Below are 16522 nucleotides of genomic sequence, written 5' to 3' on the forward strand. Positions count from 1 at the left end.
TCTTGAACTCTCCCCCATAGCCTCCAGGCCCATACACCTCCAGTATCCCATCGTCACAGCCCCTCATGTTGATCCCACAGCTCCCTCCTTTCCTGGTATTCCCTGCCACAGCCAACCCCTATAGCATGTAATATTCCCACAGCCTCCCCCCGACTCACAGTGCCCCACATTCACTCCTCATAACCTCACCAATATCCCCACAGTTCCGCCTATTCCATTCCCAGTGATTCAAATGCCATCTCTGTGTTTTCCGTATGCTCCCAGCCCCACACTTCTCTATGTCCCATATCCCATTCCCACAACCCCCTTATACTACCATCCCCCCATCTCATCTCGAAAGACTCCCATATCACCACATCCTCAGTATCTCCTCATCTAAGCCCACCCCATACCCTCGTACTACTCCATATTCTATTTCCACAGGCCCCCATATCACCACAAACCCATACACACAGTCCCTATATCACATTACTACAGCTTCCCATAACCTCAAAGTCCATCCATATCTCATCCCCACAGATGCCATATCCCCAGAGTGCCCAATATACTTCTATTGAGTTGCTATCTCATCACAAGTCCAATACTCCGGCCCCCATGTTTCCACAGCCCCCATATTCTATCCACACAGCTCCCCACATCTCATACATATAGCCCTCCAATATGCCATATCCTCTCTACACATGCCCTATAACCACACAGTGCCAGCCTCACAGACCTCATATCCCCATAGTGTCCCATATACTCTTCCCACAGTCCTCCATATACCTACACTGTCCCACATACTTCTGCGTTGCCCTCCATGTCCCCACTGTCACCCATTTTCCTGGCTTTTCCCATAGTGTTTCCCATCTCTAACACCTTCACTGCTGCCCTAGAGAATCCATGCATTGGGGCTCCCCTCAACAATCCTTTACCCCATCTGCCATGGCTCCCCAGAAACCTGCTGTATTCCCTAGGCAGCACTGCCCCAACACCAAAGGCAGGGGCAACCCCCAAGCAGGAAGGAGACAGAGTGACAGTGGTTTAATGATACACAGAAGGACTTGATTTTTTTTGGTGATTCTCTTTCTATCTTCTTTCTTCTCTTCCTTCCTTCCTCTCTTCCCTCACACTCCTCCATTGCCTTTCTAACTTGCTGTTCCTTTCTTCCCATCCTTGTGGCCTTCCTCAGCTCCAAGCCTGCCTTTCCTTCCCCATCACTCTTTCATTCATTCTTTCACTCAGCCATTCTTTATCCTTTGATTTTTCATTCACATCCTTGTCTTCCCCCCCTTTTTGTCTCTTTCAGTCATTCTCACTTTTTTCTCCCATTTTATTTTTCATTTCTCACTCACATCTCTTGCCACCTTTGTCTCCTTACTCCTCCCCCCCCACCTTTCCCATGTAAAATGATAATCCTTTTCTACTGTCTCTCCCACTTCCCCCAGGAAATGGTTCTTGCTTTATCCCACAGCCTGGGTCTGATATGGCTGCATATCAGCCTTTCTGGATGTGTCATACATGAGGAGTGGTCTTGAGGGGTTGGAAATGCCCAATATGTCTTCTTTCACTCATCCTGCTCATACCCATGATGCTGAGTGCTGGGCTGGGGTTGCAGGGTGGACAGGGCTCTACAGGCTGTTTGGGAGGACCCAGTGAGTCTGGCTCCAGACTGTAATGGGGAATCTGTGAGAAAGAGAGACAGAAAGTGAGGTGTGTGCCAGGAAGGAAGAATGTAGGCTGTTTCCCCTTGGCTGAGGATATACCTTCATCTTTCACCCACGTCTGGAAGAAGAGGACGATGAGGCCATTGATGGTGAAGAAGCAACCACCCACAGCCAAGAACCATAAAAGGAGGAACCAGCTGTTTCCTGAAAGGGGAAAGGATGAAAGTGTGAATGGTGTTCATGCATGCTCATGGTGGGAAGGATGTGAACATCTTTCTTTCCCCTTCTCTCTTTCTATTTCTCCATCCCTTCTTTACCCACCCTTTTTAGTTCCTGAGGGCTGAACACCCAAGGATTCTCTCCACTTGCCCTTGTGTGCAGAAGGCATTGAATGTTTTTATAGAGATGGCTTAGAAAGTCGACGAGAGGATGGAGTTGGAAGGGTGGATAGAGGAATGGTCAGATCGATTGGTGGATGGAAAGGTAGTTGGGATGATGGAGGGATTGAGTGAGAGGGAGATGGGTGGGTGGAAGACCAGGTGGGCTAGTTCATGGATGGAAGGATGGATGGTTGGACAGACAGAACAGCTGCTAGATGAAAGAATGGAGGAATCAGCTAGTTTGTAGATGGATGAATAGGTGATGGAATGGACTAATTTTAGGATAAATGGAGGGACAGAGGGAGGAATAATGGAATGGGCTAGTTAGTGGATGGATGGATAGATGGACAGATGGACAAATGAGTCTGTGGATGGATGGATGGCTAGCTCACCTCTCTTGTTGCTATTAATATTGACATTCACGGCTTGGCTTGTGAGGGAGGGGATCCACCTCCCATGCATCTTTTCCTCATACTTGCAGGTAAAGTTTCCACTGTGTTGGGGACTAGCATGCAGAAAGCGGAGGACCATGCCATTATTCAAAATGTCCTCTCTCTCAGATGCATTGTTCTCAGAGCCTGCCTTCCTGTGGGGGAACTCTCTCCCATCCCTGTAGAAGTGAAACCTTCGCTCAGTGGCATTTCCAGGGGCCTTGCAGATGATCCTTAGGAGATCTCCTCTCATCACCTCTCTGAGTGGGGACTCCACCATCAGCAGTGGTTGGGGAAGAGGATCTGAACAAGGAAGGGGAAGAAAGAATGAGGATGTAGCAATAAAGACAACAAAGATGGATCTCCAAGTGTTTGTTTTTCCACTGAATGCAGCAAAGCTTGAGATTGTAACCTTCCTACCATGATGGAAAAAGTGGTCCTAGCCAGTTTGACTAGCTGGCAGCCGCCTTCTACCTCATGCTTATCCCAGCCAGATAGATAATCCACCCAGACATCTTATAGGCTACAGGGCAACTGTATGGATTGGACTGATCTCTGGGGCCCATGAGTCTTATGGCCTACCAGTCAATGGGATTGCTCACATCACTAGCAGCTGAGTAGTCATGTTGGGTGAGTATAGCTGATAGCTATGTTTAGGCATATGAATTTAACAGGGACAAAGCAGAGAGAGATAGAGAAATAGAAATCCCATTGCTCACCCTCAATCTTGATCATCAGTTTCTCACTGGGTGGGGATCTGAATAACCTCTGGGCTTTCTGGAGGGTGTAGCTACAGAAATGTGGCCCTCCATGCTGCATTTTGGAGAGGGTGAACTTGTGGGTGTAGTTGTTCTTCTCGCTATACTCTGATAGTGCCCAGCCAGCCTCACCAAAAAGTTGGTACAAACGCTTCCCAGTGACGCTGGGGGGAGTGGTGCACACCAGCGTAACAGCATCTCCAAGGAAAAACTTCTCCTTTGCCTGCAGCACCGAGAGGGATGGAGCAGGGGCTACAGCTGGATTCACTGGTGGATAGAGAAGAAGACAGGCAGGGCTTCAGTCGGGGTGGGGGCAAAGATAAGGTGAAATGGGTAGAGGCAGCAGAAGCAAGGAGTAACTCCACAGGAAAGAAGGAAACGAGATTTTGTTTCAAGGAATAAGATAACAAAACCGTAGAGGGGATTTAATTAAGTGAAAATTTCTCTAGGTTGGGACTCATTTTGTCTCCACCTGAGTCAGCAAAAGCTGGTCACCCCCTGCCTTGGGTTGTTATCTGACAGTATAGGAAAAGAAGCTGAGAACAAACAAGGGGCAAGCGGTTGTCTGGCTCTTTCCATGCATCTCTCAGGGGTGTTAATGGCCCTTTTCAGGTACTGTAGTGATACAGATGCGAGAAGGAAGGGCAGAGCAGACTGCCAAAATCATCCCCTCCAAGGATTTCACTTGTTGCTATTGATTCTTCAACTAGGTATAGATTCCGGGGCCATTGAGCAAAACTTGCAGCTCACATCACTCCAGGTCAAGCCATCCTCTGAATTTAAAGCCCTGTGAAGATGCTAGACAAATGTCTTCATCTCTCTTTGTCCCCTGGATGCACTGGGAGCATCCCACAGTGGGACCCAAAGGGGCAAAGGAAACAATTAAACCTTCCCCCACTCCAGACAGTTTCATAATACAAACAGAAATGTCTTTTCAAGTGAGGTTTTCTAACATGAATTGGCACTTTATGAAAATATCAAATGGGAGGGTGGGGGGAAAGGCAAAGGGTGAAGGGTTACACCCATTGCTGATGCTCTTCTGCAGTAGTTGTGTGGAAACCACAGTGCTTGGTCTGTCACCCACATCTTCTGACCCTACAAAAATACCATCTTCCCATATCCAAACTGGGAGGATTCAGTGTGGGAAGGGGAGGACTGAGGATCGTTCTGATGCTCAAGGTGTTTCCAGAGGAAGCACTCATGACAGAAGTGGGTTTACTGCAGGTGGGACTTCCCTGAAGTGAGCTTTTTGGCTTACCAAGGCTTTTTGCCCTACCAATTAATTTCATTAGTGGGTTCTTCATGGGGTATTTGGAAGGGAAAAGAGGCTGAGGACTTCCCAGGTGATCACATCAGTGTGTCCCAAAGCCCTGGATCTAGATCTGGACTAGCGATCCTGGGGTCCTGTGCCCCAGGCAGTTCAGTCCCTCTATAAGGACACCCTCTCCCACCCCTCAGGAGCCCCAGAGGTGTTACCTTCCTCATGGACCATCTGGCAGGGTAGGAGCTGCACAGTGGCTGAAAGAGAATAGGAGAGAGAAGGGCTAAGTACAGCAGTGTGGAGACAGATGAGTGTGGAGAAGGGGGGGAAAAGGGGGTTGTTTGGAGAGAGGATAAAACAGAGGGGGAAGGAAGGTAAAGAAAGGCAAGGGTAAAGCAGGGGAGGGAGAGAAGGAGGGGGAGGGCAGGGCGGGGCGGGGCAGGGCAGGAGGAAGAAACAGAACAGAAAAAGACAGGAATAGAGAGGAAAATGAAAGAGAGGAAGAAAGGACTAGAAGTCAGAAGAGAGGGGAAAAAGAAGAGATGAGGGCAGAACAAGAAAGATGTAGAGAGGAACAGAATGCAGAAGGAGAAGGGATGAAGACAAAGGAAAAGGAGAGAACTGAGAAGAGAAAAGGGAAGAAAAGAGAAAACAGGAGGGACAGATGCATGAAAGAGGAAGAAGAAGAAAAGGTGCAAGGTGAGGAGATCAGTACTCACTGAGGAGCATCATGAAGGGAGAAATTAACATGCCACCGTGGCCCAGCTGGTGCTCAGTGCTCTATACTGGACTGTCCAGGAGAGTAACTTGCTGCTTGGTCACTTTGTCCTTCCCTCTCCGTCCATCTGACTCAAGTTGGGTGGTCACAAGGGACAGAGAGAGGAAGTGCTGCACAATTAAGCACACGTCACTAACCACAGCTGGAGACAAGGAAATTACAGCCTGGACACTGCATGTCTTCAGAGGCATGTGGTGGACTGAGACAATGTCTCGCCTCCTCTCCTTCCTTCCTCCATTCCAGAGGCATGCCTGGATTGTTTTGGCTTTGGCAGCCACATTGACTCGGTAGGCACTTTGCTCAGAGGCTGTCCACATGTTTTTCACATTTTCAGTGATATTTTCCTCCTCCCATGCTCTAGATCATTTTGGAGCATCATCTTTGCCTCATGAGCCACAGCCCATCTCATCCATCACTAAACCAGAGGACAGAAGGGGTCTGTCTCTACTTTCCCCTGCCTTCGATGCCTTCCTCATGACTGGTGATGATTAGAACCAATAATGACAAGGTCCTTCATTCTTGTTCTTGACTTTCCCAGCTGATCAGGCACCTTCCCCTTCCATTTTTCCCCAATTCCCAGTATACCTGAGACCAACCAAAGCGTGCCATGACTAGACATACCTATAGTCTAGTGGCCAACTGCAAAATGGGCTAAGAAGGGACATTTGCCAAGAGGCAAATTTCTTCCTTAATGCCCTTTTGTGTTATACCAGAGCCAGGATAGCATCAGCTGCTGAACAGGGGCTACTCTTGAATTATTTAGGAGCTACAAAGGGCTCACTTAAAATGCATCAACATCCAGTTAAAACAGTTAACTGGCAGAGACTGGAGGAGTATCTCCCCTAATAGTGCTTGGACAGCACTGTTTTTCTGTCTGATGCTTCTTCTGCCCTTCAGGCTCCTGGATCAAAGCAAATGTCCTCTGCATGGGGTAGTACCACAAGCCAGTATGGACAAGACCAACCCTTTTGTGTGCCCTGAGACCAATTTTACCATTTCTATCAGGCTGAGAAAGATGGCGGAAGGGAATGAGAGAAAGAAACATTGGTGGACTTGAAGAGAGATTTACTGACCAGCTGGACAGGGGCATTTACAAAGTGAACTCTGGCTTCAATGTTCAAAGCAAAGAAGAATAGAAACAATCCTTTTCTTTCCTTTTGTCTTCTTTTTTGCTCCACTGAGGTGGAGAAGAGGCTGAAAATGAGTGCATTTTTTGAGCAAAGATATGTGCCAGGCACTCCTGAGATCAAATACCAGTTTAACTGACCAGGGCCAGAGGATAAGCACTTGTGTCATCTTTGTTGTGGAGCCCCTTCCAGTGAACACGGCCTAGCAAAGAGAGAAATGAAAGAGTTTCTGGTTAAAACACCTGGTTTGCTAAAAATGGGCTGTCACCAGCTGAAAAGGCTCATAGGAGGCCCCCAAAATGTCCTATGCCAATATGGTGTTGCCCCCATCATACCCTCCAAGGATCAGGGTTAGGGTTGAGGTGATATTACCAGTTTGGGCTGCCACCATCACACTAGAGCATGCTGCACAGCATGGGTTTGTGGGAGGATGCTCCGCATGCTCAACCTTCTGGGAATAAACTGTGATCCATGCTTTGGAGGGACCCACAAACCAAAGGCATACTAGGAGTAGGGACACTTGCCCCTTGACTGCACATTTTCTTCTCATCAGTGTCACAATCTCCTTTCCTCTCAAAAGTATCCTCTGATCTTAGCCAGCCTGAATCCTCTTTCTTCCCTTTGCACTCATGACTTACCTCTCCTCCTCTGGCAGATACAGACAGCCAGCAGCAACACCAGGACTATAACAGCTGCAGCAGCTGCGCATCCAGTCACCAATGGGATGGGTAGAGATGAGGCTGTTTACCAGATGATTAGGAAAGATAAGCAACTGTGAACTATCCACAAGAGAGCCTCAGTCCATGCATCTACAAAGCCAAACTTTCAATTTTTCCATAATGGTTCCCTCTGTGAGGAAACACAGAGTTGCTGGATATGATGTCTTACTCTGGTCCCTATAGATGATGAGGATGCAGGCAGCACACAGTTTGGCTAAGTTGCCCCCCCCCCAAAAAAAAAAAAAGAAAGAAAGATCTATTACCCCTGCAGTCTCGGGGCCCAGACACAGCATCAGAAGAGTGTGCCAGCCAACATCCTCTCTCACAACCATGCTACAACACTTCAGATGTCGTGGGTTTTATTTTTCAGCCGTTGTTGCTCTCCTTTTCATGAGGCAGGTAACACTCTTCAAGGCACATTTTGGGTCTTGGCCCGTGGCTCAAATAAGCCAGGGACCATTCTGCAGTGGAACCAGATATGGCCACCCTGCCCTATAAGCATAAGACTAACAGCATTCCCTGGCCTACTTTACTTTTTGCCCTACCGTTTATTTTTCATTACTATGGTGGAACTAGACCAAGCGTAAAGCTGTTTAGGCATTTGAGTGTCTGAATATGTCTCTAATGCAACTTGAAGGTACCTATACTCTTTCTGGTTGTGATCTAGCCTGGGAAAAGCTTGGATCGGCTATAGGGACTCACCTTGCATGGTGACCATCATTGCTTGGCTCAGGGGTGATGGGATCCACTTCCCACTGACTCTCTCCTCGTACCTGCAGGTGAATTGCCCTGTCACAGTTGGTTCAGCTGCTGGGATGCTGAAGAAAGAATGGTTCCTTGTGCAAGCCTCTGAGAATTGTTCTGTCCCGTCTTTATAGAAGTAAAACTTCCATTCGCTGCTAATGCCATAGGCTACACAAGTGATAAGTAAGGGGTCCCCTTCCCTCACTTCTCCAGAGGGGGGGTTCAAGATCAGCTCTGGCTGAGCAGGGGGATCTGATAGAAGAAACACAGAAAAGGAGTTAGCAAAAAAACCCCAGTGGTCTGAGACCTCTGAGTTAAAAGGAAAAGTACCCCCAGCTCCTTTCCTTAAAGGATGAAGAAAGGTACTTTCACAGGCAGGTGAGGGGTATCATTATAGTACTGTGTTCAGTGTGTTGCAAACTGAGTGCATTTAAGGACACACTGTCTGCTGGAAGGCTGCAAAGGGTGGACAAAGGCAAACTTAGAGGAGCAGAGAAAATGTACCTGGAAGGAATGAGACCAACAGACACTTCAAGAATGAGGTAAAACACTTTTAGGCTGGTTAGGAGGACTGAGGCCTGCCTCTGTAAGATGTAATTGGCCCTGGGAGTCTGAGGAGAGTTAAAACAGCAAAGGCCTGGGAAATCATGCTATGGACTTTCGAAGGCTAATGCTGGCCACTTAAGAAGACTCTGAGGATGAGTTGGGTGATTGAAATTATCCTCAGTTAAAGAGACAGAAACAAGGATAAAAAATGATGACTATTTTTCACAATGGGAAATTCATTATGGGAGCCTACTTCCAAAACCAGTCCTGAACTGGAGGTGTAAATAATTATATCCACATAGTCTCCTAGAGGTCTGGATGTCTTCAGAACTCACAATAGACCCTGAGACAAACTTACCCTTCACAGTGACCTCCAGAACCTTGCTCTGGGGTGATGGCACCCACGTCCCGCCCACATCCTCCTCAAATCCGCAAGTGAATTTCCCACTGAACCTCCTTGGAGTCTGCGGTAACAGGAGCTCAGTGAAATTCCCAGGGTTCATGGCAGTGATCTCTGAGCCTCCCTGTCCTGGTGAAATCTCAACCCCATCCCTGTAGAAGTGAAATCTCAGCCTTGAGTCATCCCTGAAGGCAATGCAGGTGAAACGTAAGGGGTAGCCTTCAGTCACCACAGCAGAGGAAGGATCCACTCGCAGTTCAGGAGCGAAAGGAGGCTCTGGGGAGAAAAGTTGGGAAAACAAAAACAAAAACTTTGAAAGGGCAACTGTATAGCTCTGGGAAAGGGGGGGGGGGGGAATAACCAGTAGTTGCACAGGTGGAAAACACGTATTAGTGACAATAGGAGGGAAAGATGGACAAAATGTTGGTTTCAGTCTACCCTCTTGGCTGTGACAGGGCCTTTTGAGACCCAGATGACATGTTAGGGAATAGCTTTGTTCTCTCCCTCATTGTGCTATTGTGCAGATTGTCCTCATCCCTTTTGCTAAGGCATTACCTTTCACAAAGACAGTCACAACACTGCTCACAAAGGACAGGATCCACCTCTCCTCTACTTTCTCCTCGTAGGCACAAGTAAAATTCCCCGTGTGATTCTGACTGCTCTGTGGGATGCAGAGTTGAGCGCTCGTCTCTGATGATTTGACCTCAGATCCAGGGATGACCTCAGCTCCTTCTTTGTAGAAGTGAAACCTATGCTCCACTGTGTTTCCAGGAGCTGTGCAGACGAAGAGGAGGGGGTAGCCCTCACTCACAACTCCCCTGGAAGTGTTCAGAGAAAGTGTGGGAGGGGGTGGAGGGTCTAAAGGGAAAGAACAAATAGATACACTTTAGGGTTCAGTTCTTCCTCCCTGTTTTAACCATCTATTTTTCTATTACATAAATCATGGTCTTGAAATACAGCTCTAAAGAGAATTGAGAGTGGTGAGTTCAGAACAAGCTGTTGCAAAAGAGATGCATGCCACTCCCAATATCCTTCATTAAATATCGAGGAGTCATTGCAAGTCTGAGACTTGCAGGAAAGTATCCATAGACAGAGGAAGGTGTGATGAAGACATAGAACTGTCAAGGAAGGTGGAGAAAGAAATCTAGAGTGATACATAGCTTACCTTTGACACTGATGATGATTGCTTTGCTTTCCTTAGACTGGACTGATCTAAGGAGACGATTTATCACAGTATATCTGCATGTGTGTGACCCACCATCCTTTGGCCCTGTGATGTTGAAGGTGTAGGTGTAGGCTTTCCTGGAGGTCCGAATGTCCACAGCCCATCCAGCTGTCCCTGAGAACTGAAAGCTCTGTATCTTGTCCTTTGAAGTGGGAGCCACACATTGGAAGGAAACAGTGTCTCCGATGAGATATTCCATTTTCTCTGGGCTCACAGAGAGTTTGGGGGGTGCAGGGAGGTCTGGGAAGGAAGTTAGACATTCGACTTATAGAAAGATAAATTCATCCATCACGGACCAGAGCAGGCAGATATCTCTAGCCTTGTGGCCAACGGGTGCAGACATGCTGGCTCAGGTATTTGAGGAAAGGGTGAGCTCAGCTTGCAGCAGCCATCCTAAAATAAGACTCTCTTTCCTGAATGATTCATGAATTCACCAGAAGTAACCAGGCTGTATTGCTGTTACTGGCAGCACAAACTGCAGCCCTGTTACCCATCCCCTCTATGACCCGCCCCCTCCCCCCCCCCAAAAAAAAAGAAGCACACAGTGAAGACCAGAAGTTTTCTTGGAGTCTAATTTCCATTTTTCTCAGAAAGTGTGCAAGAGACCAAAAAAACAGCTCCAAACCAAGTCCAACAAGCCCATGCCATGACTTCCCCAAATAGCATGCAAAGCAATTGAACGATTTTCTTTTTTCCCCCACATTTAAAGCTTGAAACCAAATGAGATCAGTCATTCCTGGAAGACAGCTGCCTGTGACTAGTAACAACAGTCCTTTAGCTGAGGCCAGACCTTTAGGACGCAACCAAAACAGTATTGCTGCTAATGTATGGTATAGGAAAGAGTCCTTCTCGACTCATCCTCGGCCCGTGTCCTGTTCTGTCAGCACTGCAGGGGTTGGGTCAGGCTGTGTCCGCCCTAAGACATAATCAGATGCTCAGATATGCTGCCTACATCTTGATTCACACACTAGCTGGAGAAACACAGATGTGGTACTTGGTGGAGCAGAAGAAAATGCAGGTAGAAGGCAGAGTGGACTCACAATCACAGAGAAAGGCTGGACCAGATGAGGCTGAGGGGTTTCGGTCAGATCCCCTTAGGTTTCAACTCACATCCACCAAAATAAAGCACAGAGCAGCCTGATTGTCAAAGAGGAACAAAGTATTGTGGATGTGGCAGGGGAAGTAGGGTTAGCCACTGAACAGTCAACAAAAAGCTGTTCCCCTCCCTAATTGCGGCATCAGCAATTTCCTTGTAAACAGTGGGGCATCTTCATGCTCCGCATTGATAGTTTGCTGCTGCTCAGGGGCAGTTAGAATGTTGTTCCCATGTTTCTCTCTAGGACCTCATATTGTACAGGTCTAAACACTATCCTGGGTTTCCTCCCAAAGTACAACCAAGCAGGTGATGTGGGATTCTTTCTTTGGATATCTGTTCCAGTCAAACCAGCCTGTTTACTCCAGTTGGTCTGATAAGCAAAGCTTAGTCCCATGATCACTGAGGCAACAACTGGACTGAGAAGACAGACTCATTCTCCTGAAGGTCCATATTTACCCTCCCTGTTTTGGTGCATGGAATGTATTTGTATAACTCAGATTCTCACTGAGGTTCAGGCAATTCATTTTGCCCATGGTCTGTTAACTGGGATAGTGTTTTTGACACATCACCCACCAGCAGTGGTTCTTAAGTGAATCTGGGTGGGATGTGACCAGGTGGAGCACCTGAAATGCTTGAATCCTTGGGGAAACAGATGTCAAATGGGTTCTTATGTGCCCAGTTGTTCAGTTGTCCCAGCAGGATAAGGAAATGAGCTACCCCACATCCTCATCCCAAACCCAGAATTGTTACCTGCAGGTGACCCACACAGGAAAAATATCTGTAGAGATGCTGAAAGACAGAAAGGAAATGAGTGAAAGGTCTGTGGAAGGTATTAGGGATGCCACAGAAACTGGAGAGGCACTGGGAAATGGGTGCCAATGGAGGGGGCTGTAAAGGGATGATGGGGCTTATACAAGTGAAACAGTAGAACAATTGCTTTGCAGTTGTATCAGTAGGGATCAAAATTAAGTGAGAGAATAGGAGGAAAAAAGGGAAAATAATACTGATAATACACAGAGGCAAGGCAGAGAAAGAGGGAGAAAGAAAGAAGAAAGAAGGAAAGAAGGAAGGAAAGAAGGAAAGAAGGAAGGAAGGAAAGAATGAAAGGAAGAAAGAAAGAAAGAAGGAAGGGAGAGAGAAATAAAGAGGGGAAGAGAGACAGATAGAAAAAAAGAAAGAAGGGAAGGAAGTAAGACAACTGATATTTAGACAGAACAGAAAGAAGAGAGAAGGGAAGAATTTTAATAGAAACGGTGAAGAGAGAAGGAATGAAAATTTGCCATCCCTGAGAGATGAAAAAAAGAGATAGTAAGAGAAGGAAGAAGAAAAAGGAGAGACAAAAAGAAAAGGAAAGGGGAAGAGGTGAGAGATATATAGAGAAGAGACACCTATGTAGATGGAGAGAGTGTTATATAAATAAAGAGAAAGGAAAGGAAGAAGAGAGGAAGGATAGAATTTGTCTAACTGGAAAAGGAAAGAAACCTAATGGAGAAACAAAGGAATAGTGAAAGGAAAAGAGGAATGTTATTAAAATGATGGAAGAACACATTAAGTGAAGAAGGACAAGGGCCAAGACAGTCACTCACCAAGCAGAGGCAGAAAATAAGGGGACTCCATGCTGAACCAGTCCTCCTTGGTATATGAGCTGGCCTCTCTTTCCGTTACTGTCCACGAAGGGAACAGACTCTTCCTCTTGTTCAACCCCAGTTGACTGTGTTCCCTCCCCTCCATCACATGAGCAAGGAGAATTCACTCAGACAGCTCACTGCTAGGAGAAAGAGAAAGAGAGAAAGGGGGGGGGGGGAAGGAAGGAAGGAGGAAGGAAGGTGGGAAGGAGGGAGGAAGGGAGGAAGGAATAGTAATAACATCTTCCCGAAACTTTATGGTCTGCTGCATCAGCCCAATAGTTTTGCTTACATTCCCTTTGGTCACTGAGCTGGGATATTTGACCACTTTAATTTTCCTCTGCCAGTTAAGACAAGGGAACATTTTGCTTTAGTTCTTTAATTGGATATGGAGCCATGAGAAATAGTTTATGGGAGGAAAGACATGGACAACCTTAAACCTTTTGGGGACAGGAAGTACTGAACCCACACAGGTTGCCCAGATCTCAGCTAGAGATACTGAATTGCCTCTCTGGTCAATGGAAAGAAAGACATAGGGGACAGAGCCCTTCTCATGCCCTTTATGTTTATCAGTCTCTGCCAACCAGAGACCATCATGACTCCATTTTTCTCCTGAAGCTAGGTTAACTTCACCAAACTAAGACTAACTCCACATGAGCCCTTTTCAGCCAGTGAAATGAAACTGATGCCTCTGATGGACAATATGTGCCAGCTACCTTCATAACTTGTTTTATGAGGGGATATTCCTGGTCTAGGAACAGACTCAAGGGTAAAGATGGGAAGGGGCCACACTCTGGTGACACATAGGGTAAGATTCTGTTGCTTGAACATAGATGTCCAGAGTTACTTGAGTACTTCAGAGTACCCAACACATCTACAAAGAGTTGGTGGGTGTGAGGAAGGGCTCAATGGGGGACCCAGATCTTTCTTGAGCAGCTAGAATACGCTAAGGCATTTCAAATGGAGTTAGAAATCTATGTTCAGCAACTCAATTAGTGCTACATTTGGTGAGAGAAACCCCACTCTGGTGCACATTCCATGGTGATTTGCAAGTGCAGTGGAAAATTAAGAGACAGAACAGGTAATACTTCCTTCCCATTTTCCAGAATGGATCTAGCTCTGCTTTCCACTCGAAGTAGAAAATGCCTCAGTAGTGAGTCACGTGCTTTTTGGGTTTTCTTCTTTGCTGACTAAGGGCATATGAACTTCTTTTCCAAGAAGGCAGGTAGGCAAGGAGTGATCTGTAACGCTGATTCGCTTCCAGAGTCCCAGCACTCAGAGGCTCATTTAGAGCTCCCAAGCTCACCACAGTTTGGTATCACCTCTACTAACTTCAGGCGGACACAATCATAGAGGTCTCTGGCCTGGATGCAATTCATCTTGGCCTAAAGGAGATGTCCTTGCTTGGTCAGATGGATTGCACTCTAAAAGAATCATGTGGTCTCCAATAAGGAATAGCTCATAAAAGAACACCTAAAATCAGGTAAGGTGGATCTTGCACTAGGATATGGTGAGCTTGATCTCTGTTCCTCTGCTCTGGTGTCCCAGTCCCATCTGCATTGATTAGGAGCCTATCCCTAACTTCACTTGCTCTGCCAAAATTTTTTTGAAGTTTCTCTCTTTCTGTATTCAGTGAATACAGAGCAAAGTATCTCATGCTTTTTCTGCTAGTTCCCATCTCCGTCCATCTACTTACCACCTAAAGTGCTTTGAGTGTTTACATGTCTAACATATGCAACTGAGTTCAATATGTCAGTAGATGTTGGGAATAATCTCTTCCCCTTAGTGTCATCTGCTGATTGCTGAGTTTCCTGACACTGTTGGAGGAAATATGTAAAGTTTTACTTCCCAAATCCTATTCCTGGGGAACTTCATTAGTACACTGAAACTTCCCCTTTCCAGGCAACACTTTACGCTGTTCTTCCTTGGCTGTTCTCTGTTATATGATTCATCTCTTCTAATGCTAGTCTGTTCTCTGTTAGATAGTGATTCATCTCTTCTAATGCTAGTCTTCTAGAAATCAGTTGTCTAAATCCAGTCTATGCGCAAAAATCAAAATATCTGAAGGACAATTTATCCATGGCTAAAATCAAGGTCAGAGACAGGTGTGATGAATCGCTGTTGGAAAGTGTTGATTTCTATCCATATTCAACAGTGAGAATCTACATGCAAAGCATTGATTGCCTTTTTGAATTGGCTGTAAACAAGAAAGAGATCACAGCCTTCTTTAGCTTTCCAAAGTTTACGCATTGCACCAGGTCAATGCTTTATTCAAGTGTACACAGGTGAGATCAGTATTTCCCTGGTCTCCAAAGAGATCCTCACTCCCTTGGTTCATCCATCTCTAGGCAAGTCAAAGAGGTATTTTCCCTCCATTCTCACTTATATTTTGGCCTTTTGTTGTTCCTTCTTTCCAGTAATGGCCCAAAGCCTTGCAAGACATTCCAACACATTGCTGTTCGTCTCCAATTTCCCCTCCAGAGCTGGAGAATACCAGTGTCCCTGAAGCGATCACTGCCCCCAAGCCTCCCAAGATGTACAACCAAAGACACATTAGCCATAAAACCCCCAAGACCTATGGCTGTGACAGAACCCAGACCCACAGTGAACACTTCCTCTAGCAAAACCTGATACAGAAAACCTCCTTCTATCACCCTGGGGAAAAAATAAATCTGAGACAAGGAAAATATATCTTGAATAATGATATAATGAAGCTTATTTGGCTTCTAGCACAACTAGGAGACCCAGTCCTACAGGAACTCACCTCTGTGTACTGCTGTTGCATGTATTGAATTAGTCAGGGCATGAGAAACTGGAAAGCAGCTCTTACTTGCTCTTGAAACTAAATTGCAGGTCTCTAAGACCAGCATAGTCATTCTCACTGCAGAAATACAGCCCATCCTTGTCAGAGCAAAAAGGCACCTTTGAAATCCAGCAGAAAATTCCACTTGAGAAGCAAGAACAGAAGATAAGGAAGACGAGGCCACTGATGAAGGCAAAGGTTTCCCACCACCACTGATACTGGAGCCCAGCTGAGGAGGGAGGCTGCTGAGAAAGAGGATAGCTTTGTGAAGCTGTGTTGTCCTGTGTTGGTGGGTATTCATCTGCCCTTTCTCCCCACTCTTGGATGTCTGGTTGGTGAGCAAGGGCATGCAGCTGTGTCTTCCACTTTTGTTGGGATGAATGCATCCTGGTCTTTATGGTTTCCTCCTTTGTTCTTGGGGGAAGGAGACTAAATGGGGAGAGAATCTCATGTATGGGAATATGACCATCCCAAAAAACATCACATCTCTTGGTGACAATGATACTTGTGACCTGATTCTGAGAGATATGATCCATCTGCCCCTTACTTCCTCCTTCTACTAACTAGCAAATTTCACAGTATTGCTAGGACTGGTTCATGAGATGGTGAGCAAGAAGGTGGATGTAGCCTGAACTCTACTGTACAGCAGCTTGATCTTCAGCCTCATGTCCCCAAGGATAATCTGGACTCAATCTTTGCAGATGTGAAACCATTCCTTGCAGGTATCTCTGAGGACTCTGCAGACTGCAAGGATGGGTTCCTCTCCATCAAAGCCCCAGAGAGGGCATCTACCTTCACTACCACCTCAGGAAGAAGATCACAGGGCAGAAGAGACAGAGGGGGCCAGAAGGGACCTTGAAGGCTTTCTCACATAACCTAAAAACATCGGCCATGCAGAATTCATTTAAATCAACCTATCTGATATCTACCTTTGCTCCCATGAGTTATATCCACTCTTTAGGCTCCAGTCATGAGGGATAGGA

The 16522-nt window shown here is 46.4% G+C and overlaps 2 protein-coding genes across 2 annotated transcripts; both read right to left on the reverse strand.

The window, feature by feature from the left end:
• Positions 1 to 1291: 1291 nt before the first annotated feature.
• Positions 1292 to 5490, reverse strand: LOC112994043 (Fc receptor-like protein 1). Its single transcript, XM_026118147.2, has 6 exons — positions 5196 to 5490; positions 4692 to 4733; positions 3177 to 3482; positions 2419 to 2760; positions 1746 to 1850; positions 1292 to 1665 (listed from the first exon to the last, which is right to left on the reverse strand). Exons 1-6 carry the CDS (start codon positions 5224 to 5226, stop codon positions 1547 to 1549), a joined length of 945 nt encoding a protein of 314 aa, XP_025973932.1. The 5' UTR covers positions 5227 to 5490; the 3' UTR covers positions 1292 to 1546.
• An 812-nt stretch (positions 5491 to 6302) lies between these two features.
• On the reverse strand, positions 6303 to 12831 carry LOC112994041 (Fc receptor-like protein 4). The gene is made up of 8 exons (XM_026118145.2): positions 12698 to 12831; positions 11862 to 11900; positions 9956 to 10255; positions 9346 to 9648; positions 8749 to 9066; positions 7803 to 8096; positions 7020 to 7121; positions 6303 to 6583 (listed from the first exon to the last, which is right to left on the reverse strand). Exons 1-8 carry the CDS (start codon positions 12726 to 12728, stop codon positions 6513 to 6515), a joined length of 1458 nt encoding a protein of 485 aa, XP_025973930.1. The 5' UTR covers positions 12729 to 12831; the 3' UTR covers positions 6303 to 6512.
• Positions 12832 to 16522: the final 3691 nt, after the last annotated feature.

The sequence above is a fragment of the Dromaius novaehollandiae genome, unplaced genomic scaffold (assembly GCF_036370855.1).
Source record: "Dromaius novaehollandiae isolate bDroNov1 unplaced genomic scaffold, bDroNov1.hap1 HAP1_SCAFFOLD_56, whole genome shotgun sequence".
Classification (NCBI taxonomy): Eukaryota; Metazoa; Chordata; class Aves; order Casuariiformes; family Dromaiidae; genus Dromaius; species Dromaius novaehollandiae.